The 25,696-nt window shown below is 37.0% G+C and overlaps 1 protein-coding gene across 3 annotated transcripts in view; it reads left to right on the top strand.

Moving 5' to 3' along the window:
- Nucleotides 1–24,746, top strand: part of GXYLT1 (glucoside xylosyltransferase 1) — a 45,507-nt gene extending 20,761 nt beyond the window's left edge. For 2 of the 3 annotated variants that reach the window (XM_085219624.1, XM_085219634.1), the window contains exons 2-8: nt 1,327–1,419; nt 9,325–9,499; nt 10,392–10,517; nt 11,329–11,580; nt 20,823–20,946; nt 21,267–21,439; nt 22,892–24,746. In XM_085219624.1, coding sequence (XP_085075750.1) covers nt 1,367–1,419; nt 9,325–9,499; nt 10,392–10,517; nt 11,329–11,580; nt 20,823–20,946; nt 21,267–21,439; nt 22,892–23,053 — 1,065 coding nt within the window. In that variant the 5' untranslated portion in view covers nt 1,327–1,366 and the 3' untranslated portion in view covers nt 23,054–24,746. The remainder of the gene's footprint in view (nt 1–1,326; nt 1,420–9,324; nt 9,500–10,391; nt 10,518–11,328; nt 11,581–20,822; nt 20,947–21,266; nt 21,440–22,891) is intronic. The other variant, XM_085219613.1, reaches the window with a different exon arrangement.
- Nucleotides 24,747–25,696: the final 950 nt, after the last annotated feature.

Here is a 25,696-nt window from a genome sequence, read left to right as displayed (position 1 = left end):
TAGCAGCCCTCCTCTGGACCCACTCCAACAGCTCCTCATCCCTCCTGTACTGGGGGCCCCAGGCCTGGACGCAGTACTGCAGATGGGGCCTCACAAGAGCTGAGTAGAGGGGGACAATCACCTCCCTCTCCCTGCTGGCCACCCCTTTTTTAATGCAGCCCAGAACACAGTTGGCCTTCTGGGCTGCAAGCGCACACTGCTGGCTCATGTTCAGCTTCTCATCCACCAAGACCCCCAAGTCCTTCTCTGCAGGGCTGCTCTCAAGGAGATCTTCCAACAGTTTGCGTAAATACCTGGGATTGCCCTGACCCAAGTGCAGCACCCTGCATTTTGCTTTATTGAACCTCGTTAGATTTTAATGGGCCTGCTTCTCCAGCCTGTCCAGGTCCCTCTGGGTGGCTTCCCTTCCTTCCAATGTATCGACTGCACCGCTCGGCTTGGTGTCATCCGCGAACTTGCTGAGGGTGCACTCGATTCCATCGTCTGTGTCACTGATGAAGATGTTGAAGAGCACTAATAGGAAGTCACTCGAGAGCATGCACCTCTTGCTTTGCAGTATTCCACGTGCTCATTTAAAATTTTAGATCTCATTGTTGATTCCCTCACCAGAACCTTAGAACATGCACTTCTGTTGCTCTTTTAAAATATTTCCTATGATATTCTTGCATAAAATTTCATAGTAGATTAGCACACCTTTTTAGCTGTTAGTGTAACAAGTGAACAAATGACTGCTCTTGATATTAGTATAGAGAAGGAAAACTTGTCAGATGGGGTGATTATTTCTGTATAGCAGTAACCTTTTGTAATGAAGCGGCTGAATTAGTTGGTGCTAAAAGTTCTATTATTTTTTTTCTTTTAAATAAGTTATGCAGGTTGCACTGAATAGTCATGGGTTAATAGGGATTGTGTTTAAATGGATAATACGCACTTGAAAATGAAATGTTCCAGCTTCTCTGCTTGTGATAGATAAAGACGCTGCAATGGTGAGGGATCTTTCCATCTTTAAGTGTAGCCTTTCATTCTGTCACCTATAGATTTGCACTAAGCAGGGACCATAGAATGGCCTTCAGAAATCCCACCCCCTTTGTTTCTCTCACTCTGAAAATAAGTAGAGAGGAAATGCTGATGGGAATGGGACCATACATCCTTAAAGGAATCCTTCCTGATAGGCACCTCCTCTTTTGCATTATCCAAGCTCCGTTATGTAGTGAGTCTTCTGTCAGGTCATTAACTGATCAAATTATGTTTGAGCTACGAAATAATCCTATTAACTTTGCCGTATAATCAGTAACATTTATATAGGTTATTTTTGTCTTATCCTGTCAGGTGTCAGAATTTGTCTGTATCTTTCTGGAATTCCTATTGGATGCTGCCCTCTGATGTTTGTGGAGTGAACTGCTTTTGGGAAGCTGCTTTTAGGTAGGATCTATTATTAAATAGTTCTTTATTTTTTGATTGCAGACAAGTGCAGCTAATATAATAGCATTTGTGACTATTTAGCAAGGTGACAAAGCAAAATATTTTGATTGCTTCACATTTCACATGTTTATGTTACAGTTGTCTTCGGACTTTGTCCTTCTATTATATTTTCAAACTACGCATTGAAGAAATGTAATTACAAAGAATTTTCAGTTTTTTTCAATTATGTTGCTTTCTTAAATAAAGACTTGTTAACATTGGTAAAAAGTCTATCTGCAAATAATCTTAAAAATGATTGGTGAGTACTCGTGATATAACTTGCAGTAAAAACTGGCGGGTTTAATAAAGTCCTGAGTTTTTAATTAAAATTCCATACTATCAAGAATATGAAGGTATTTCATCCAAAACTACTAAAACAGTTACTTTAGAATGTAATTTAAAATACATTACATTGAAGCATATATTATGTCCTTAAAGTTTTATCTTTACCAGGACTTTCAAATGTTTTGATGTGGTTGTTCACATGCCTTGAAGCTGTCAGATTACAACAGTAGCTTGTAAAGAAACTGAAGAAGCCTTAAGCTACTTGACAGGTATCTTGTCTAACCCACATAGTTCTCCTCGCTATGTAAATATGATTTAAAGTTAATTTTTCTTATATTTAGACTTCAAATGAACAGCCACTGAGATGGTTCTGTCCCTTTTTGTCTAAATGCCTGTCAGTGGTGTGGGGGCTGGTTCGGCCCAGTTCCGTGAATAGCGGGGTGGAAGGATTTTGCAAAATCTGCACCTCTGGAAAATGTAAACAGGGGACCCCAAAATAACTAAATACAGCGGCAACAATCTGAGGAGAAACAAACTAATTTACTAAGTATGGTATCGGAATGCAAGGTAACACACCATAATACAATATAATTAGAATCAAAGCTAATAAATCAAATATAATGCAAGTGTCTGAAAGGTGGATAGGCCTCACCGTAACAGTGAGGTGAGGTGTGCAGTCTGGTTGAGCAGCAGGGAAAAGAACCTGACGAAGAAGAGCGCATCAGGTGACCTTGCCAGGAGTTACATCTCCTCTCTGACTGCAAAGCCCCCTGGGGAATGTGGTTCTTCTTCCCTTCCAGGCAGGTGCCCAGAACTGGAGCATTAACACTTTTAACTCCCAGTGCACTACATGATGTTATGATGTGGAATACTGATAACCAAAAATCATAAAACCATGACAAAGCCCTATTCTTTTTTTTCTAGAGAAGCAAAAGAAGAAAAAATGTTTAGCTTCACAAGGCTTAAATGCTATTGAACATTGTGATAGCGGGAAAGATTTTATGTAGGGCTCTCCAAAAGTAATGCCTCTTGTTTAATTCCATGGAAACTACAACAGATGCAAAGAGCACAATAACTACTGACAGAGCAAATTCTCAGCTATTTTTTCAACATAGTCACCAGCACTAGCTGTGTATTTTCAGCAGCAATGAAAAGAGCCTTCGTGCCACGCTCATAAAAGTCAGAGGTGACCCACTGTTGCCACTGCTGAAACACACCACCCACCACCTCACTGTGCTCACATTCACTGGTTGGTCTTCATAAACATTCAGCTAGAGTTGATGAATATCAGTCATCAAAGTGCATTTTTTTCCTTTGTGGAATTCAGTGACACACCTTTGCTTTGTGTGAACTTCCATGTCAGACCCCGCTGTGTCAGACTGCCCTCTGCTGCCACTGGTTGTGTGGCAACAAAATTAAGTGGAGTATTGGCAGGAAGGTTCCACGTCTACTGCTGCACCACCGTCTGCTTCTGACATCGTGGATCAAGGAAATAAATTAGGAGGCATTACGTTCAGAGCAGCCCTCCTTGATCTGTTCCCATTCCCTTTTGCTTGTGGCCTTTCAGTGCTTTTTAAGCTCATCAGTTGCCAAGAATTTAATTGAAGATATGGCCTAGATTGATTTTTTTAGGCTGCTAGTGAGGTGCCCACATAAACTGGGACTGCTGAATCTTTCCCTCTGCCCTAAACTGCTGGTGTATCATCTTCCTTTGGCACATCTGAGTTCCCTTTAGCTGTCTGGATGTTCACATATTTTCGCCTTCAGTTCACATATTTTCACCTTCAGGTTAGCTTTTGGGGAGTTTAGCATCATGAAGTTTAGCACTAGGTGATGTCAGTGCTGCTATGGTGGGATGTAGGAGCTTAGCTTTTGCTTTCTGAAGAGACAAGATACAATTGTAAACTTCATTGATCCAGTCTAACTGTTGTGCAGTGCTGAAATAGGAGAGTGCCCCACTGCCTTTTGACCCCTTTGCCCATTGTAATACCCACAAACTCTCTACAAAACATTGTAACACATCAAAAGAGCAGAAAACTTCCAGATCTTCTGCCAGGCTCAAGTTAAGTAGTGGGAACTTGGAACCAGAAATAGGAAAACAGTATGCAGTTCCTTTGTGTGTACATTAGGCTATAATGTATATTAGTTGATTAATAATGCTGTATATGGCTGAGAAGGCACTTCTGTTGAGGTATGCATTGATTATGGCCTCATGGGGATAGTGCAGTTTCTTTCACGGTGAATCCTAATACGTGTAAAGTCTCATGTTGATTGATTTTTTGAAGCTGAAAGAAAATGTATTGCTTAAATGTGAAAAGATCGTGATGATGTTCAAATTAATCATTTCATATTAATGAATTACAATTATTTAATCAATACATTAAGTGAATCCCCGTATGTTGTGCTGATGCTGGTGCTTGTTGAATTCCTCAGTGAATCTGTCCTAACTTCAGAAGACTCTCTCACTTCCCCAAACTGTTACTACTTCTGTGTTTTAGTGAGTTCATTTTCTTTCAAGGAGCTGCAGTAAATGCCAGAGTTTTGGCTTATCCACAGCAGAGGTGGGGAAGATGGCAGAGAGGAGTGGAAAATGCTCCCTCTTTGGATGACAGCAAGCTATTACAGTGGCTCAGCACAGCCTGCTGCATAAGCCTCATTCCTTGTATGTGTTGGGACATCACAGAAAGTAGCTGCAGTTCAGTTTCAGCTTTGGATATGAGTTGTAGTTTTGTTTCCTTCTCTTACAAAATCGGTGCATTATCTGAAGGTGCCAGAGCACTGATAAGTTGGAGAGCTCAGACCTTTGATACCATTAGCAGGTTTTTTTTACATCAGATCTCCAGGTGGCAGATATTTCCGTGAGAGAAAGAACTTGGTGTAGGCATTTTTGAAGTATAGCTTGCTAGCTACATCATTTTCCTTTGAGTTACTGCATGTGTTCAAAGCAAGGAGTGACAACAAATGTTGTGTGGATTTATAAGACTCATGTTTGTACAACAGAAGCATTGGAGACTCATATGGGCTTGGAAATTCTGAGGAGTGGTATTCTCAGAGAGCTCAGTCTGACTCATGCTATGGCTCATTCAACTTGCTTGCCAGCACGGAGCTCTGAGCAGTTCATAGAATCACCGAGGTTGGAAAAGACTTCCAAAATCATTCAGTCCAACTGTCCACACCAATATTTCCCCCTAAACCTCCTTGTCCCTTAGTACAACATCTAAATGTTTCTTGAACACCTCCAGGGGTGCTGACTCCACCACTTCTCTGGGCCCATTCCATTGCCTGACCACTCATGATCAGTTGATGATTCTAATAATGTTTTATATGAGTGTTGTCTCAGTTAATCTGTTTAAGATTTGTTACCTCTGCTGCATGTGAGAAGGATTGTGGAGCTCTTCTGTACTCATGTTTTATATCAGTGTTCTGATTATTAACATGTTACAGACAGAACAAAACAGTGTTTTGTGCAGTACTTCGATAGAGAATATTTATTGTTAGTTTTTGCTTTGATAGAAGAAGCACAAGTTCAGTTTTTTTTAACACACAGTACAGGCTTTATCCAAAATTTTAACAATGCTGCTAAAGACATGAGGCTCAGGTTTTGCATGATCTTGGTGGCATGTGACTTTTCTGTTGCAGTTTTCGTGGTGCTCATATCATCCAGCAGGTGTGATTGCTCATCTCTGCCTGAGACCAAATAAGAAAAAGATCTTAGAGATTATTCCTACTATTAACTGTCTGATAACAGTCTGTCTCATTTCACTTGTTTGGATGTTGCTTCGAAGTGTGCTTTAACTTACATTGCCTGTTTAACTTACATTGCCGTTTTTTGGGTGCATTGAGGTCCTGGTGGTGTGGATAAATTAAGCTAAATTGTGACAATCCTGAAAAACAGGATTTTTTTTTTTTTTTAAACTACTAAGCTCACTGCAGGGTGAAACTTCGAACTCCTGTAATAGATTTTTGAATGACTAATATGTTGTAACTTCAAACTTAATCTACCAGTTGAGTTTGAAATTGAACAGATGACATTTAGACATTATATGCAGTGGTATCATTAGCATACTTAGGCTGTAATCAGAGCTTATTTTGTGTTTTTAATTCAGTGCTGTAGTACAAAATTAAGTTGAGTAAAAAGTAGAATTTTCATCACTTCCACATGCAGACAATTTTAGTAGTTACCTTGATCCTACTTTTTGTAATTGTGGGAATGATTTCCCAACTGCATTTTAATCAGTGCAGGCTTTACTGCCTTCTCACTCTACTTTTTTTTTTCTTTTTTTTTTTTCCCTAGTGAGTAAAGGCTGCTGGGTCTGCTTCCTTAATGTTCCATTGATTTAGATCAAGGACAAAGCTTTCAAAGAAGAAAAATCGTGAAAAGTAAACCATCTGTATTTTATTTACATATCTGCCATTTGATCTTCTGAGACATGTTAAGGTGGCAGATTCGAAATGATACTGGTCGCTTATGTGAAAATATTTGTCCCACAGATCCTAAAAAACACAATTTGCATTTTCGTAGAATCATAGAACCTTTAGAGCTGGAAGGGACCTCTGAAGGCCACCTATTCCAACTCCCCTGCAGTGAACAGGGACACCACAGCTAGATCAGGTTGCCCAGGGCCTGATGCGGCCTTGCCTTGAAAGTCTCCAGAGATGGGGCCTCAACCACAACACTGGGCAACCAGTTCCAGGGCCTCAGCACCCTCACTGTGAAAGATCTTTTTTTAATATCTAACCTAAATCGACCTCCTTGAACTTTTCCATGTTAATTATCAGAAAACTTATATAGGGAATATTTTTGCATTGATACTGTTGCTTGCTGACTTTTTATACTGAAAATGAAAACACATTTTCACTAGGCTCGTTTGTTCTTTTGTAAGTGTAAGTGGCTTTCGCTTTTTCATACAATTTTTTTCAGAGTTGAAAAAATCATTTTTAAACAGAGATTTGAGAAAATTGAACTAATGAGCTCATAAGCTCATGAATCAGATTGGATGTGGGCAAAATGACTGCGAAAACATTACAGCAAACATTTTTTTGTTGTGTGGCTTGAAGTGTTCTTTTATTTGCAATGTGACTAGATGTAGAAAAATGGTCTTTGAATCTCAGCGTTGTATTTAAGGGCTGCTTTGGTGTAATATTCATCATACTTTATTCATGGAAAGCTGTGTTTCATGTGGTTCAGGAACTTGGCTTTCAGCTCTGCAGTTTGTATAGGTAGTGCCATTATTTATCACATGACCTTGCAATATCAATGTAGGCTCTCATGACTTCAGGGCTTAATTATTGTAATTCCCTTTACAGTGGATTAGTGATGAGGCTAATCTGCTGCTTGCAGCTTGTTCAGACTGCAGTGCTGTATTTATTTGTGGATTTCAGCTACCCTCATCACATTCAGTTTGCTTTACATCAGCTGCTTACTACATGGTTTAATGTTTAGATTAGCTTTAGGTATAAAGGTCTGAATGTTCGTGCCTCGGTTATATTTAAAGGTTATGCTTTTTTTTTTTTCTTCTGTCTTTTAAACTGAACTAATATTTCAGATTTTGCTGCAAGACATCTGAGAGGATTTAGTCTGTGCATTGAATCTTCCGAATGTCTGTATTTATCTGTTTGTGCCAAGTGGGTTTAAACTGTCATTAAAATTGAAAGAGAATAGTGGGACCAGCCAGTAAGTTGCTAAGAAATAAATGGCTGATGTTAATAGAGAAGCACTAGGATATCTTTTTCATCTACATAGGCCTAACAGATATAACACATTCTTTGAGATACCTTGTCCTTCAGGACTGGCACCTGGCGGTCAGGGTGAGCTATTCTGGAACAAATTAAGTGACACTGTGTTAAACAATTGAATCAAGCCCTAGGTATTTACTTTGAAGTAAGATGAATTATTGTCCTGGCTCCATTGCCTTCCCATCAGGTCTCTATTAGTTTGAATGGGAGACACAATCTCATATGCCAGCATCTTCATTTAGATGTCCATTTTTGGATCTAAATACTACCTGTCTTTCATCCATGTGATTTTGAATACAGTTCCAAACCTTGACTTAATATTGACTGTATGTTCTAATTGAAGTTTTATGCCTCTTACATCCCTGGGTTGCTGGATTTTAGTAGTTTCAGGACTTTTGAACCATTTCAAAGCTTGGAATGTTTTGTTTTGTTTTAAATGCAAACGTTATTCATGGTACCAAACTTAGTTTTACACCAGTGTTGTTGCTTGTATTTTGCTTCATGGAACTCAAAATAATGTGTATTGATCTTCCATAACGTAAAGAAAAAAGGCATATTTACATGGCATATTTTGCTGATTTAAAGGAAAATATTTATACATTTAAATATGTTTTAGTTGTATAAATTTGGTAGAGATTATGTGCTAAGAATGATCTGCTCATTTGTATTTTGGAGTCTGTCTGTCTTTGGCAGGTGTCTTGAGAATGGGTGAGCATTTCTCTGCTGTCACTAGTTTGGCAAAATCTTTTCTGACTTTTCTGAGAATTCTTGTTTTCAGAAGTTGGAAATCTGTGAGAGCTTCAGATGCTCTTAGTTTTCTTAGCCCTTCTCTTCCCTTAGTATGATGTGAATAGCTCAAGTGTAGAATATTGTTACAAAGGTTGCCTTTGAGCAGACGTAACTTAAAACCTTCGAAAACTTTTCTCATGGATTAGGTATATGAAATCCAAACAAAAGAAAACAGTTGTAGATCTAGTATGCCTGCAGTGTTTGCTACCAAGCTACTGGTATTTACTTGATGATAATTCTAGCCTGTTGTGTTAAAGTGATGAAATAATATACCCTGCCTAATATGTAGCAGGCACTTCTCACTATAACTGTTGAACAAGGGAGAAATGACTTCCAAGCCCTGCACCTTGCAGTGCTTTAGCCCCAGAGATGTGAGCACTGCATGCAATTGGGATGTCTGAGGGATTTGTTGGCACCACGGGGAGCACCAGGACATCGCACACAGTCTCTTGAGCTCTTAGCTTCCCCTCTTTCCAAACCATGTTGCAGGATGGGAGAAATCTTTCTGCATTTTGCCAGTGCCTGGGAGAAGCTCTGAAGCACACTTTTGACATAAGTATCTACTGGAGCAGAGAATGGACAAAATACAAGTGGATCACTCAAAAACATTTATTAATGAAACTTTTTAAAAATAGTGGAAGTTCACTTTTGTTATTAACTCTACTGTGTATATTGTATTTACATGTCTGCACTATGAGTGCAGGGAAAGGGGAAAAAACTACTAACACTTGTATAGACCTGAAGTAATGACAGCCCGTTGCATTTTGATGCAACTTAATGAAGTCTTTCTTTTAATCTGGCTATTTTGGTGGAAGACTTTTTGTTTTGTTTTGGTCTAGTTTCTGTGTAGCTCTTCCATCCTCATGGGCTGGCATGGTAGGAATGGGTAAGAGAATAATTCAGGTTTAACTTACGTATAAAGTGTAATGCAATTGTTTTGTATGTTCTATCTATCCTTTCTTGGTTATTTTGTTAAATTACATTCTGCAAAAAATAGAGCTTTTGTTTAAGCCTGTGAAAGGAATAATGTCAAATGAAAAATCTTTTTTGTGTTAGGTACAATTATCTGAAAACACAGCCTTCTGAGACAGTGCATCTCGCAGTGGTTGCCTGTGGTGAAAGACTGGAGGAGACCGTTACTATGTTGAGATCAGCCATTATTTTCAGCATCAAACCTCTCCAGTTTCATATTTTTGCTGAGGATCAATTACATGAGAGCTTCAAAGACATTGTAAGTACCCAAAACATTTATTTAATAAATGTACAATTGGAGTATTACTTAAACATTTCTCAGCTACTTGGGTGGTAGTTGAATGTAGTGGCAGAAATAAAGAAGTCTGAGGTAACGTGCAAGTCTTTTCTAGTGTTGGATGGGGATTCTTAAGTTTTTTTTTTTCCTTTTAAAAAATGCCAGTTTCTGATATTGAGGCTTTTCATAGAGACAGACCCAAACTTCATGATTTGTCACCTTGAATTTGTTAAATAGAAACCTGATGTTCTGACCACAAACCACTTTTATCGTGTGAGCTTGAATGCAGTTGATTTTACTAGAAGAAATCTGTCCTTTTTTATCCCTGTCTTTACTTTCTGAGTCAGCTTTATTTTGTTTAAGCAAAAGGAAACCACATTCTGTGAAAATGTTGGATGTGGTTACATCTAATTTTAGCAGCTTCCAGTTTATGTATATAACATTGGCTGGAGTGACAGTATTAGAAGCTGGCTGGTATATACCTTTGGAGAGTTTTACTATTTTTGTGCTCAAAATGTCATACTTTAGATAATTGTGGCAAAGTTAGATAAGCTTATTTTAAATTGGGAAAGACTTCATTGGTTTTCCTGTGGAAATTAGTTAAGGGAAGAAAATGTCTGGATTTACTTCCTGTAAATGCTGATGAATTTTACTTGCTCTTATGTGTGTGATCTGATATGATGTGTTTTCTTCATTGTGTCCTGCAGGTGCCACTTTTTGCTTAAGTATTTTGAGTAGCTGACAGATTTTTGCAGTTCAGGAAGCATTTCTGCTTTGGAAAAGAGGTGTTGCAGTTGTGTTCAATTATTAATTTAAATAAGATACGATTCTCCTTAAGATTGAACTCGTAACTTTTTGTGATCTTTTCATCTAGCTTGATAACTTGCCATATGAAGGAAAAGTTAATTACACCTTGTATCCAATAACATTTCCATCGGAGGGTGAGAAGGAATGGAAGAAGTTGTTTAAACCATGTGCTTCACAAAGGCTATTCTTGCCAGTAAGTTTATTGTGTTACACAATAAGACAAGACAGAAGCATCAAGTATTTTGCTAATCTTATTTCTGCTTAGTTTTAAATCAAGAACCGCTACTCCTAGAAGTCATTTATGACATCCTAAAAAACCTCTTAAGTTTTCTGGTAATACACCCTGGAATACAATTCCCTTTCTCAACTGCTAATAATGTAATTATATTCCTGGTGCTTATTGTAGTTTGTTTATGTCACCCTCTCAGAGAGAGAAGGATTTATCATGCATCTCATTTATTTGTTAAGTTTCCTGCTTGCATGGGTCTAAGAGGAATGAAACAAGAAATAGCCTGTTGTTACCAGTGTTTTCTGTGGCCTTTTATTTGCTCATCTAAGACTACAGTAATCATACTTCATGCCAGATGAGTTGTAGCAGTGGCAGCCATCTCCCAAATATTGTTTCTTGTGGGGTTTCCTTACACTTGCCTCATTGTTTGATTAGTTGCATATCAAAGCAAGGGGAAGGGCAGATGTTAGGAGGTTCTGTTATTGTAGAGTCTTACTTGGCCTACAGCCTTCTCCCAAGGAGACCCAAGATACAAAATACAAACATTGGCATTATTCCGTTGTGTTATTGTTGTACATCAAACCTCTGTTTCAGTCTGCAGAAATTCTCAAAAAGAGAAGAGTAAATAAATTTTTTTTTGCTTACAAACTGACAGTCTAAGGTGAATTTATTTGTATGTGTCAAAAATATATTAAAAGTACAAATTGCCATAATCTGTTTTATTAAGAGAAGCTGAATTAGTTAAGTTCGGTTTTAAACTTCTTTTCCCTCACAGTTAATCCTCAAAGACGTGGATTCGCTGTTGTATGTTGATACTGACATACTGTTTTTGAGACCTGTTGATGATATTTGGTCTTTTCTGAGAAAGTTCAACTCCACACAAATTGCTGCAATGGCACCAGAACATGAAGAGCCTCGTATTGGGTGGTATAATCGCTTTGCTCGGCATCCCTATTATGGAGTGACTGGAATAAACTCTGGAGTCATGTTAATGAATATGACACGTATCAGAAGAAAGTATTTCAAGGTATGTATATTGTGTTTATTACAGTTTGTTTTCATACTGTTTTCAATTCCAATCCTGTTTCTAATTCATCTGGGACAGTATTTTTCATCCCAAATTCATCTGGGACAAATATTTTTCTTGTAACTGGAACAGCAATCTAAGAATAAGCTGTATTTAAAACGATATCTAAAGATAAATTCCTGATTTGTAAGTCTGTTTGATTGTTTTAATTTTTTTTCTGGAATATCATGTGACAGGATACAATCTGTTGCTTTAAATTATGTTTGTCAGTAGATAGTTTACTGTTTTTCTTCAGTTCAAAGCTTTCAGAAAACAGTTTATGTGTATTATTAACTTTAAGAATGTGTGTATGTAGTAATATGACCAGGAGATGGTGCTAAAACATTTACTAAGTTATTTTAACTATACCGTTTTTGAATTTTGATCTTTGAAAGCTTAACCAGCTGCTAATCAACCTAAGTACCTTTGATTTACTTTGCATTCTTAGTTTCTGTAGAGAAACAACTACGTCATGTAAATACTTAGTATAGCAACATGCTCAGTACAAGAAGTAGTCATTGCTTCACAGATTTTTTTTTCGTATACTTGACAAGTACAAAAGCAGTGTTGCATAATTATGCTACTGTCTTACTTTATACTTAAAAAAAACAAAATACACACACACAACAAACCATACAAGAAACTGAAAACAACCACAGAAACAAAACTGCATGAAAATGGGAAGAAGTCTGATTGGGGAAAACAGTCATGCAGTCGAAAACTAGGGGAAGGTACACCTTAAGAGTGACAACATACATTTAAAATCATTTTAGAATCAATTGTTAATGTTGGAGAAGATCTCTGAGATCATCTAGTCAGTGGTTGCCCAACCATTTGGCTAGCCTGGGCCACACAGAGTAAAGAGGAATTGTCTTGGGCTGCATATACAAGTCACTCTGAAAGTAATGCCTCCTATTTATTTGCATAGGAAGTGCAACAGATACAGTAAGTACAATAACTCTGCTTGATAGAGCAAATTCTCAGTAACAGAACAGTATTTTTTAACACAGTCACCACCATTAGCTATGCATTTTCACCAGCGATGAGCAAGAGGCTGCATACCGTGCTCATCAAAACCTGCACCAGTGGAAGAGACCCGCTGGCACTGTCACCACTGCTAAAATGTACCACTGTGCTCACATTCGCTGTTCGATCTCCATAAATGTTCAGCCAGTGTTGATGAATGTCAATGGACACAATTCATTTATTTATTTATTTATTTTGCATGCAGGAATTAAATGACACACTTCTGTTTCGTACGCACATCCATGTCAGACACCATTTGGTCAGACTGCTCCTCTGTCTCGTGGCAACAAAATGTAATGAGATAATGGCAGGAAGGTACAACCTTTACTTCTGCACCACCAACATCTGCCTGTGATGTTGTGGGCCAACAGAATAGAATATGAGGCATTACTTTTGGAGCAACCATTGTAAAATATATAGAGCTACAAAAACATAAAACTGCTGTGATATTTAACCTTGTTTTTGTGAAACTAATGCATCACCTTCTGATTTGATGGGAGTGGTTGCAATTCTTACTGAGTTCTCAAAGTGCTCATCGGAGATCTTTTATGAAGTTTTACTTTTCCTGTACTTCATCCCTGAAAACATTTGTTCATAAATGTACGTACTGCCTAAAAGTTACATGAGTAAGATGTGTCTTTGAACAGAAGGATATTTTTTTTGTTAAGAGAGGTCTTACAAAAGTCTAGTAAAGAGACATGATCAAATTTTTGAGTTGAATATCTGATTGCAACTCTGTACATTCAGTTTGAAAATTTGCAGATTTATGTCGAAAATGGTGTTGCAAGCATAAACTTATGATTTTTTTTTTGTGACCTTGAAGCATATTCTCAAATTCCTTTATCAAAACTGAAAGCACAGCTGCTTGTTTTTTTTTTGCAGTTCACAGGACTGTATCAAAATGTAGATAGTTATTTGCCGTAACTTGAGTTAGCACTGCACTGCGCCTTCCCTGTGCCCTGCTTTCAGCCCAGACAGTGCTGATACCACACCAGTGTTTGGGTGTCATGAGTGATGGGTGTGCACCTGGCCACTCAGTGGGGAAGAGCCACCACTGGGGGTGGGCCACAGTGCCCGCTGTGCCAAGCTGAGTGTGGTCCACAGGCTGCAGGCTGGACATGCTGCTTTAGTCCAACCGTTCACCTATCATCAATGTTGCCCACTAAATAATTTTCCTTAGTACCACATCTACATGTTTCTTGAACACACCAGGTGTAATGACTCAACGACCTCCCTGGGCAGCCTGTTCCAGTGCCTGACTGCTCTTTAGGAGCTTTTCCTAATATCCAGCCTGAACCTCCCCTGGCACAACTTGAGGCTATTCCCTCTCATCCTATTGTTAGTTAAAAGTGATGTCAGAAGTGGGATTTGAACCCATGCGTCCATTAGGAGACCAGAATATGCAGCTGACACAAGAAGGTGTGGAACACCTTCAGTCTGGCACCTTAGGCCCCTCAGACATTCTGATGCTGCACATTTGCTGTAGTTGTTACTTTTTTCCCCATCTCCAATTTAAGAAATATTTAGCTTCCATCATAAAGTGCTTTTAATGCCTTTTGATTTTGAAAATACTGAGAATATAAGAAAAATAAAGAACAGTTTAGTTCAAAAATGGAGTTAACAGTAGGTGTAATATGTAGCTGTAACATAGCTGTAACTTTCCTGTACTGTAACTGTAGCTGCTATACCCCTTGCTTGATACAGAAGTAAAAGGAAAAAGAGGTGTTTTCTATACCTTTTCAGTATGCAGCTTTTAACATAGTTGCTGAGAACTTGTTTCTTGCATTAAATCTTTTATCTTCCATTTCTATGTCTTTTTTTCCCCTGCTTTTCTCACTCTTTTTTTGAGTCTGATTGTCTTGAGCAAGAAACAGATCTAATTCTTGAATGCATGATGTAACATACACAGATTTTATGGCTTAGCAGGAGTATTTTGATATGCCTTCCTTGATTTAGAATGTTGTCTGTATCATTCAGATTCTTGTATAAAAAATGAATATCTGTTGATATTCATTCCAGGTGTTTTACGTCTGTTGTACATGCCTGACAAGTGTAATATTTGCTATTTGTTCCAGCTGTGAATTTGTAGGGATAGCTACTCTCTCCAAAGTGGCTGACTTGCTAAGACTTTACTTCAGACCTAACTGCTGATAGCCATCTTAAATATCAGTGGATATTTTTTGGTACTGGAAGGCTTAGAATTGTTTCAGGAGGAACACTGCCTCATGATTTCTAACCTATGCTGCTGACTTAGTGCTACCTCCTGTTGAGCATACTGGAGAAGTGTCTTGTGGTATCAGACTTGGTGTAGGCATGCTCAGCCCAGTAGGAATGGTTTGAAGATATCTAGAGAGAGAGCTGCATCTGAAAATTAAGTATTACAGTACTCAGTCATTTTTCCTTTCTTGTCAATGGTAGTGAAGCTTGGGAAACATCTGAGCAGGAAATGAGTTTCTCTTATAGAGTATTGATGATTGAGATCTTGGCATAGAGAGCATTCAGATCTGGGACCATTAAGCTTATGTTCCCCTAGTACATACCGTGTGGTGCAGCAAGCTTGTGGAGTATCACAGAGCCTTGAGATACAGAGGCTTTCTTACAGACACTGCTGTTCTCAATGCCTTATAGAAGGTCTGTTTTCATCTTCAGGTACCTTGAATGTCTTATAAGGAGAATTGCTTGGTTTGAAAAATAGTAGGCTGTGCAGCAAAACTTTGAAAAGGATTTAGTGGAGTTGAGACTATGCACAGTAGGGCTGAGTGTATGGCTTCACTTGATACTGATAGCAAAGGAGCTTCTAGTCTTGAACCTTTAGAAGAGAGGGAAACTAAATTCAGAGGTAAGGTCTGTACTAATACCCCTGGCCAGCAACAACAGCATATGCAAGTATAAGGTGCTGCATTTGGATTGAGGCAATCCTAGATAGGAGCACAGACTGGGAGAACTCTGTGAGAGCAGCCCTGCAGAGAAGGATTTATGGGGTCTGATGGATAAAAAACTGGACATGAGCCAACAGTGTGTGCTTGCAGCTCAGAGAACAAACTGTACCCAGGGCAGCATCAAAAGAGGAGTGGCCAGCATGGAGAGGGAGGTGATTGTCCCACTCCACTCTGCCCTTGTGAGGCTCTGTCTGGAGTACAGCATGCAGGCCAGGGGCCCCCAGCACAAGAAAAATGTGGAGCTGTTGGAGTGGGTCCAAAGGTGGGCCACGAAGATGATCAGAAAGCTAGAGCACCTCTCCTGTAAAAGAAAGGTTGGGGGAGCTGGGCTTGTTCAGCCTGGAGAAGGTTCCAGGAGACCTCATTGTGGCCTTCCAGTACTTAAAAGGAGATTTGTGAATGGAAGGCAGGCCAACTTCTTTGCATGGTCAGATAGCAGTAGAACAATGGGGAACAATTCTAAAGAAGAGAGATTTAGGTTAGATGCTAGGGGGGATTTTTTTTCCACAGAGGGTGATGAGGCATCAGAACAGATTTCCAGGAGAAACTGTGGATGCCCCATCCCCGGAGGCATTCAAGGCCAGGTTGGATGGGACCCTGGGAAGCCTGAACTGGTGGTTGATAACCTTGTCTAGGACAGGAGGTTAGAAGCAGTGATTGTGAAGGTCCCTTCCAATCATTGCCATTCTAGGATTTCTTGCTTTTGAACCTTACAAGTACCAACCCATGTCATATCTCATTTCTTACCTACTATAGTTAGGTAACATCAGAACTAGAAAATGCTTCATTTTCTTATAGGATGGTCAGAATTTGTTTATATTCATTCAGAAGAATCGACAAAGACCTTAAGTAGACATAATATTTTGAAAGTTTTATGTCTTCAAAAATCTGCCTTAGACTTTTTTCACATCTGAAGAGTGGAAGTTCTGGGTCAGAATATCCCTCCAATATGATGGATTTGAATATGTGGCTTCCTTCTTCATTGTTTCTTTGGATTAAAATCGAAGACTTTGTTGCTTGGGACCTTTAAGATTCTTGCTTGATTTGTAAAAGTTATAAGAAACCAGAAAACTAATAATAAAAAAAGAACTGGACACATTAGCCAGTGGTGCTAGAACATTTTCTGCTATTTTCTGCTCACCTAGGTAGCAGAAAAGATGTAGCTTAACGTCTCAGTCCAGAATTAAGTCATCCATTATTCACTTAGTTATCTTAGTTATTCTAAACTCAGCTTTCTTAGAACTCTCTATTAATTTTAGACATGCATCCTAGCTACTTGCCTACGGTGTCTAATAGTTCCTAGTTCTGCTTATTTCTTTTTGTGTGTTTTATGAGGCTGTGTGCATGCATACAGTAAAAATAAATGCACTGCTTATATGCACGTGCATACACGTGAATGTAGTGTGATTATTTTACGTTGCATAGCCAAAGATAAGGCTCAAACTGGTAAAGAAACTTTGTATGGACAGTGCCTGCCTGTCATTTTCTTTGCAAAGCAGAAGTTGAGAATGGGAATGTAAAATATGCAAGAATATTTAGGAGGTGGATTTGTGTATGTTTGGTGAATGTAATCTTTCTGGAATTCAGTAAGGCTTTGATATTGTCCCCACAGCATCCTTTGGACACATTGTTCAACTCTGAGATGAATAATTAGCGCTGCACTGGGTGAGAAAATGTTGGAATGGCAGAGCTCAAATGGCTGTGGTAAATGGGTTTTCATTTGGCTGTCGGGTGTTCACCAGTTGTGTTCTCCAAGATCAGTTTTGTTCAACATTTTTATCAGTGATCTGGATGTAGAAATGGAATACATTTGTAGCAAGTTTGCTAATGATGCTGAACAGGGAGGTGCTGTTGATTTACTAGAGGGGTGGAATGATCATCAAAAGTCCCTTCCAAATAAACCATTCTATAGACATAGACACTTTTAAACTGGAAGGGACGTAGCAAATAACACGGCAATGTGGTGCTTTAACAGAAAGTCCTAGACAAGTGAGGCTACATCAATAGAGAACAGTGATCTTTTTCAAATATGTAAGAAAACTTAGGCATTGCTATACTTAATGTTATATATAATGCTTGAGACATAATCACCCATAGAAAGGAGCAAACGTACAAAATCAAACAAGCCTCAAGCAAAGTAACTCTAGATAGTGTATAGAAAGGCAAGGTTCATGGGTATGCTTTAAACAAACAGCAGAGAATTTATAAAACTTAAACACAATTTCTGTGACCACTCCGTATGGCTTAAGGCTATAGTTCTGAGAAACACAGTAAGCTCTTTTCAGAAGGTTTTTGCTTCTTTTCTTGATTGCTTTGTCCTAACCTCTGTTGTTTGTTGGACCCTTCCATGCACCAATTAAATTTGATAAAGAATTCCTTCTGCTGATTCGGTGATGTAAATTTGGTCACTAATAATAATAATAATAATAATAATAATAATAATGAAACCTCAAGAGTTAAGCACTAAACTGTTTAGGCAAGAACAGGATGGAGTTATGTAACCAGCAGGAAAACTTCCTCTCATATGAATTAATGAAATTATAAATTGGTCAGTGATTTGTGGATCTGCAGCTTTGGTTTCTTTAGATAATACTGTATGATTTGAGTATGTTTCCTCGACTTTATGTTCTCCTAGGAGTATTAAGAGGAAGTTTAATACTAGATTGCTGCCGACTGAGTATGACAGCTTTACTGACATCAGCTTTAGCTAGACAGAAGTACTCTGGGAGCCTTTCTAAATCAGCCATGAGCAAGCTGATGAAAGCAAAGCATCTAACTCCAAAATACTCAAAAGAATATCTTAGTGTTCTTTGGTATATTTTGTTCGTAAATACCACGGAATCACAGAATGTTCTGAGTTGGAAGGGACCCACAAGGATCATGGAGTCCCAGTTTGTGGCTCCACACAGGACCACTCAAAATTCGTAATTGTTTTGTTCCATTCAAAAAAGCTGAGATCTGGAAGGTTTATAGATCCTGTCTGTAACAGCTTGATGGCATTTTAAAATACCACAGAATGTTTTCTGTGCTGCTTCTTAAATCTTTTTAACCTCCTTGGTAATTTTTTGCATATTGGAAACATAGTTTATATTTTAGAATCTTTTAATGGTAACGATGGTTACATCTTTCATATTCACCTGAGAACTTTTGAAAAGTAATTCTTCTGTCAGTATGGACTGAACTCGAGGATTCTGTTTCTCACTCTGACCTCACTACAAGTGGAGTTTTGCAGAATGACATTAAAAAATTCAATTCAAGAAATTCAAGCAATTTTTCTTACACAGTGATTCCTACACTGTACATCAGTGCTAATAAATTAATATATAACTTCTTTATTTATGCAAAGGTTATTGAAATATTAGAATTTCCAATTCCTAGATCTAATAGCACTATTTGTCAAGTACTGTTGCTTCTGGACATGTGGCAATGTGATGTATGCTGTTACCTGCTTTTTATCTCCTTGGGATATACTCTGTATTTCAGTATTATTAAATAACTATGCATGCTAAATGAAAATTATATGAATTAATTGTTTTGACAATTTAAAGTAATGTATTTATGGGTTGCTCTAAATCTTTTAAAAATTATTTTCGTTTTCTAGTTCTTTATGCTCTCTTGCTATGATTAACGTAATAACAGAATTAAATTAGCTCACCGTTCCTGATTCTTAGCATGGAGTGCAAGTTTAAAGCTTTGATCAATATTTTGTGGATGGCAAAATCCAAGTGAGGCAGTAATCTTTATACATGGTGCTTCAGTCAAATAGATTTGCTTTTTGGAAGGTTTAGGCTGTATCTTCTTCTGTTTAATCACATTGCACAGAGCCTAATTATTATTCTTGCTAGAGAAGAATTCTCTTGTGCATTTCTTATGCCTGATACTGTCAAATACTTGGAAGCAGCCATAGTCATAAATTTTTAAGGCCAGAAGGGACCATGCTATCGTTCAGTTTGGCTTCTTACATAATATAAACTATAGATCTTTTTTTTTAATTAATTTCTGTCTGAAAATTGATCATATTTCGTCTTTTTTTTTTTTTTACTCTTCCGTTCCAAAAGCTTTCCATATTTGATGTCTGACTTGATTTGAAGAAAAACTAAAAACAGAACTGTTGCTGTATGTGCTTTCTAGTTTCTTAGAAGAAAGCTTGTAGGGGAAAGCCTTTGATGCTGTAGTTCTAAAACTGAATATTGTACCCCAGGTAATCTTTTCTGCTTTGTAACATGATGTTTTTGTATACAAATCCCAAACAATGCTGAAGTTCAATTTTTTAAAAAATTCTCAGCTTGGTTAATCAAGAGGCTAATCCTATACTTGCTCTGGAATTTTCTCTCTTTAGGATGTCTTGTTATTGCTTCCTCTCTCTCTGAACAGAAGAAGGCACAGAGTGAGCAACCTTGTTCCTTTTCTGTTCTGTTTGAGCTTAAATGTCGTCTAAAGATAAGAAAATAACTTTAGAATATATATGACTTGTTACGCTGCATGTAATAACCTCTTTTTGGTAATGTGAAGTTCAGCACAGGCCAGCTTACTCTAAACAGCATCTCCTCACCCAAGCCTTAGAAGAACCTCTCTTTATCTTCTGGACTGTAATTAATCAACAATTTGGGAAATAAGTAGCAGCTGTTGGTTTAGTCATGCTGCATTTTGCTAGTGAAAAGTTGTGCCTTTGCTGTGGAAGCAAAAAAAAAAACCAAAAAAACTTTTGAAGAATGTGTTTTTATGCAATACTTTACAGCTAATCCTTCTGTCTGTGTGTGTTTGGGAATATTAAATAATTAATTTTATATTGATCAATTTTGAAATTTTTAAAGTTAACTATAAAATCTATGTATGCTCCCAGTTTTTTGATAAAGAACAAGAAATTGCTTGAAGTATGGAAGTTTCAGCAGTGCCAATGTACTTGGCAGACATCAATTGAAATCTGGTTTTGTATTGAATTCTACTGCTGTACAAAAACCTATAAGACAAAAAACAACTTGATATTTCTTAGAAGACGTTTTAAAAGGAAATCTTGAGAACAACTCATCAAGGCAGGAGTAGGAGATGCATATAATTTTGTTTATCGTGAGATAATAAGAAATAAAGTGTATTGGAAGTGTCCATAGCTGTGTTTTCCCTCGATGCAGTCATTTCTTTGCGGCTTTGAGAAGCAAATGATGCGATTCTGGAGGGCATTTCCTTCGTAAGCATAGCTAACCTGAATGGATGAATCTTTTGCCTTGTTCTGTCTAATAGAATGATATGACAACAGTCCGGTTACGATGGGGAGAAATTCTTATGCCTCTGCTGAAGAAGTACAAGTTGAACATAACGTGGGGTGATCAGGATCTGTTGAACATAATGTTTTTTCACAATCCAGGTAAATCCACATTGATTTTAAGTCTAATGTGACAAAGTTGATGTTTTGTATGATCAGAAATCCAGAAAAATGATTTAGAAAACTTTTCAGTGGAAGAATTCGGTAGACTTTTTTATGGTTGTTTTCCTTTTCTAAGAAACAGTTTTTGCATTGATAAGCAAAATTAAAGTGTCCTAGAGTTTGATTTGTTGTTAGGTTTTAGAAGAACTGTAGAGAAATTCATGAAGCAGTATTAATGAGAGTGAAATGAGAAATGTGAATGCGTCTCCAGAAACAATTTTGATACTTAATCAAATTTATTTTTTTTTTTTCCTGCACAGAAAGTCTGTATGTCTTTCCTTGCCAATGGAATTATCGGCCTGACCACTGCATTTATGGAAGCAATTGTAAGGAAGCTGAAGAAGAAGGTATATTTATTCTTCATGGAAACAGGGGTGTTTACCATGATGATAAACAACCAACTTTTAGGGCCGTGTATGAAGCAATAAAAAATGTAAGTGTGTTCAGCATTTAGTTGTGCAAAATTCATCTTTATTGCAACAAAGTAATTTCTTTCCCTTTGAAGTAAGTTTTAGGCATTTCACCAATTTTTGGTTTACTGTTAGTATGGATTTCCAATTTATTCATTTTGTGACTAACATCGCTTTTAACGTTGTATAGACTGAATTTATGTGATGATTCTAAAACATTGCCTGTACCTGCATCGTGTTTATTTGAAAGACTGTTCCCATCCCTTTAGTAAGTACATCTTGTAAACTTTATTTTTATGGACATGTGGAGAGACCACTCGAGTTTAACTTTTCTGGAGGTTTTAAAATGAAGAAGAAAAAATGTTTTTCCTTCCAAAGTTTGCATATACTTACTGCAACGTTTTAACATTCGATGGTAGCTAGATTTGGAGGATAGAGAATACTTTTTATGCATTGTTTTAACTTTGTTAGAGACTCAGGGTATCAATATGTTGCTGTTCACTTAAATGCTAAGTACAGTGACTTCTTTTCATTCTGCAAATAAATCATCTCATAAACTATTTATCACTGCATTGGTACGCTCACTGAAGTGCTGTAAAATTTAGCACTGATGCACATTTTAATGTAGCAGGCTATTGTATGCATATAACCTTCAAAAATCAATAGTATATTTTAATGGTGCTTTATTACATGTTGTCATATGGATATAAAAATGAGAAAAAGTACTTTTGGGGGTCTGAGAATACATTGCAGGGAAAGTGAATGTGTTTCCATAAAAGTACAATTTCTTTGTTTCCTTTGAGTGTTGTCAAAAACAGAAGAAAAAATTACTTGTTTTTATTTACGTTCCCATTTGCTTTATGTATATGTCAGAGAAAGTGTATGAAACACTGCTGATCCAGTGGTAATAAGGTGAACAAAATTAGGTTATTTTGAAATACTGCTTAGTTTTTCATTTGTTTATAACAATATTGCAGTGTAGCGTTAATGACTTCTTTATTTCATGTCCATGTTAAACATAGTATGTGCTTGACCATCATTCAGTTTAATGAAGCTTTCTGCTTTCGGTAGTACTTAGTCCTCATACTGTTATTTTATTGTACAGATGGAAAAGAGTTGTATTCCTTAGAAGTTGCATGTCATTCAGGAAAGTTACTGGTCAAGAAAGAAATAACCAGAAACCATTTAAAGTTGGTATTTTTTCATTAAAAAATATAATTTTAAATTTCCCACATGCTTTTTTGAGTATATTCGTCTGCTTATTTAAAAATGAGCAAAAATTCACATGTTTCATGCTATTGAAAATGTTTGAGTATATTGTGTAGTTCAGTGATTATTTTCTTGAAAACATTCACTAGTGTATAAAAGCAAACATGATATTCAAAGCCATTTTTATAAAATTTTTTAGTAACTGAGTAATAATGTATGTCAATCTTGTGTTATTGACATTAAATCTTTTCTTATGCTCTTTACAGTATTCATTTGGAGATGATCTGGTTCATTCACTGTTGCAGCCCCTAGAACTGGAACTACAGAAAACAGTGCATACATACTGTGGGAGAGTATACGAAGTGTTCATAAAGCAGCTGAAGAAAAGCATAAGAGACTTGTCTGTCAGAAGATCAAAGGGAAGCTGATTAAAACTGCAAGCTCTTAAATCAAGAGACTGAGTTAATGTACTGGTCAGAAAGTGCAACAGTATGGCTCGAATTGGCTCTTAATGTGCCCAGATAAAAGTTTACTAGCATACATAAAAATGAAGAAAATATTCACGTAATGAAGAACAGGAACTCCTTTTTCCTGCAAGGGTGACCCTTTTCTCTTTTGAAGGTTAATCACTGCTACTGTTGGATCTGATGATTTAGATGCTACTGATTTCTATGGTCAGTGGATTTAGTCTTCATAATTCAATTATCTCTAATGATGAAACAAACAAGGGAGAAATGAAAATGGTTCTATTTGGAAGTGTACCTCATTGTCTAAAATTCATCTACACTGTGAATGTAGCAATAACTGAGTCAGCAGCACTAACCTCACTTTAAAGGTGTGATCACAAAGTTGTTTACAAGTGCAGAAAATACTCTGTTTTCAAAGAAATACAATATAATCATTGACAATCTGTACGTGCCTTTATATATTCATCTCTTATACATATTGGGTTACTGTTTTGACAATCTTGCTGTGCTTATCTTTGATGTAAACTGCACACTATAAATACAGTTTTCTTATAAATGAATAGCTAGTGTGAGATACTAGTTTTCTGTCTGTAGATAGTGAGAATTTGTTTTGATATTGTTGAGCCCTCTTGCCTAGATGATATAGTTGAATTGAGAGGTTCTGTATTTTTGCAACAATATGAAGATATTTTTCATGGAATACTTAAAAAAAAAAAAAGTTTTGCAGCTTTATAGGGTGTTTTGGAAATATGGAAAAAAAAAAAGGTGGATGGTGGAAAGCTGGCTCTGTATTCTCTTACTAAGAATCATTACATGATGATTATTATGGAGTATTTAGTACCTAAAATTGAAGAGCTGTGGTAAAAGTTCTGATGTTTCATCAGACTGTGTATTAGATGTTTTCTTTAGAGAATATATCCTGTTACCATGTTTTCGGTTTTTTTTTCCTTCAAATAACATGGATTTAAAATAGTTTTGGGCAAGACCCTTGACTGCATGATTATATTAATATTGAATAGGGTGTTAGTGATTTACAACAGTTAAGGATTAAGCTTTCCGTAGGTATCTTGATGAAAAAAAAAAAGTTTATGCAAGGCAAATTTTAAAAGAGAAAAGCATAGGAAAAGAAGGTTGAATTCTAATGTTACGGTAAAATACTATTTAAACATGCATGGTATTAAATGTATTTGTAAGTGTACTTGAATTGAACTCATAACCTGAGATGAAGCCTTTATAAAGTGAGTTTTTTGGATTCCAGAAAAGCTCCTGTGTGATGAACCTTGGAGGATCTACTTGCTGACTTGCGCCTTCATTCTAACTCCATTTTAGAAGCTTAGTGTTTGTGGCTCTTTCTTTGACAAAGGCAGACTGGTTTGGAATCTCAGATCCACATAAGCTTTAGCAGTACAGAAGCGCACTCCATTGTAAGCAGAGTTTGTGTTCTGCACCTATCCTCCCTGCTGGCTCAGGGTGTAAATCTGTGGAATGCTAAATAGAAAGTCTGCCTCACATGTAAGTTGTTTGTTTTCCTTGTTATGTGTAACCTTTTGAAGTCTGAGAATCTAGAAATCTCTGTGAAGGTGAATACTGTTACTGACTGATATAACAGTATGCAATACATTATTTTTTTACATAAATACAAATTTTATATCAATTTGTCATCAGGGTGTTTTTTACTTATACCGTCTATGTTTACGAATTCTTTCACTTGGCTTGTTTCTTTTCTGCTTGTCTTCAGAAAATTACTGTTTGGAATATGGTGGATGCATGCAAGGGCACTATTTGAAACCCAATGAACCGTTTTGGAAAATAAACATAATGTGAACATTAGCAGCAACCCTTCCAATTACATTTCAGTTTGTGGGATTAGAGTAAAAAGGTTAATAATGAAACTAATTGTAGAATAAAAATTCTTATTTGCTTATTTCAAGAAGCATTTATCAAGCATATTACAAACACCAGAATATACTGTGTTATCCAATAGTCCTCTTTAAATGTTTAGAATATAAATTTTCAAGCCTCTCACCCTCAACTCTCTGTTTCCAAATAACAAGTGAACACTCTAGAAAACATCAAAAAAAAACCAGAAGTGCTGAGCAGCTTACATTAAGTAACTCTCCAGAGCACTTGCTGTTTTTCAATTTTATTTCAATTCTATCAGAACTATTTCTTAAGTTTCAGAAGATGACCTGCATTGTAAAACCGTTGGAGGCAGTTAAGGGGACTGGAAAATGAATTGCTGTGGCAGAAATCAGTTATACTCTGAAGCATTTCAGAACTTGCTTTGTAAGGTTATATACACGTAAGTGTAGAAACCTGTATCTAGCCTGTAAGTCTTTATTGCTGTCTAGTTTTAGAAACATTGTTTTTTCTGCAGACATAGTAAGTAAACAGTAAAATAGGGCCAGTCACATTATAGAACTTCAGAAATGCTGTTCTTCTTGCTTTACTAGAAAAAGTATCTAAAATTAAAACGTTTTGTAGAAAAAATGTAAGCATGCATGTTTGGGTTAAATTGAGAAAATCTGGTCATACTGAAAGGTGAGAAGGGCCCCACAAGTGAAAGTAAAAAGGCAAGAAGGCTTCAAAGTGACTGAGAATAAG

Source organism: Meleagris gallopavo, chromosome 1, assembly GCF_905368555.1.
Source record: "Meleagris gallopavo chromosome 1, MGAL_WU_HG_1.1, whole genome shotgun sequence".
Taxonomy (NCBI): Eukaryota; Metazoa; Chordata; class Aves; order Galliformes; family Phasianidae; genus Meleagris; species Meleagris gallopavo.
The sequence above is the reverse complement of the archived record's forward strand: the minus strand, read 5'-3'. Positions and strand labels throughout refer to the sequence as shown.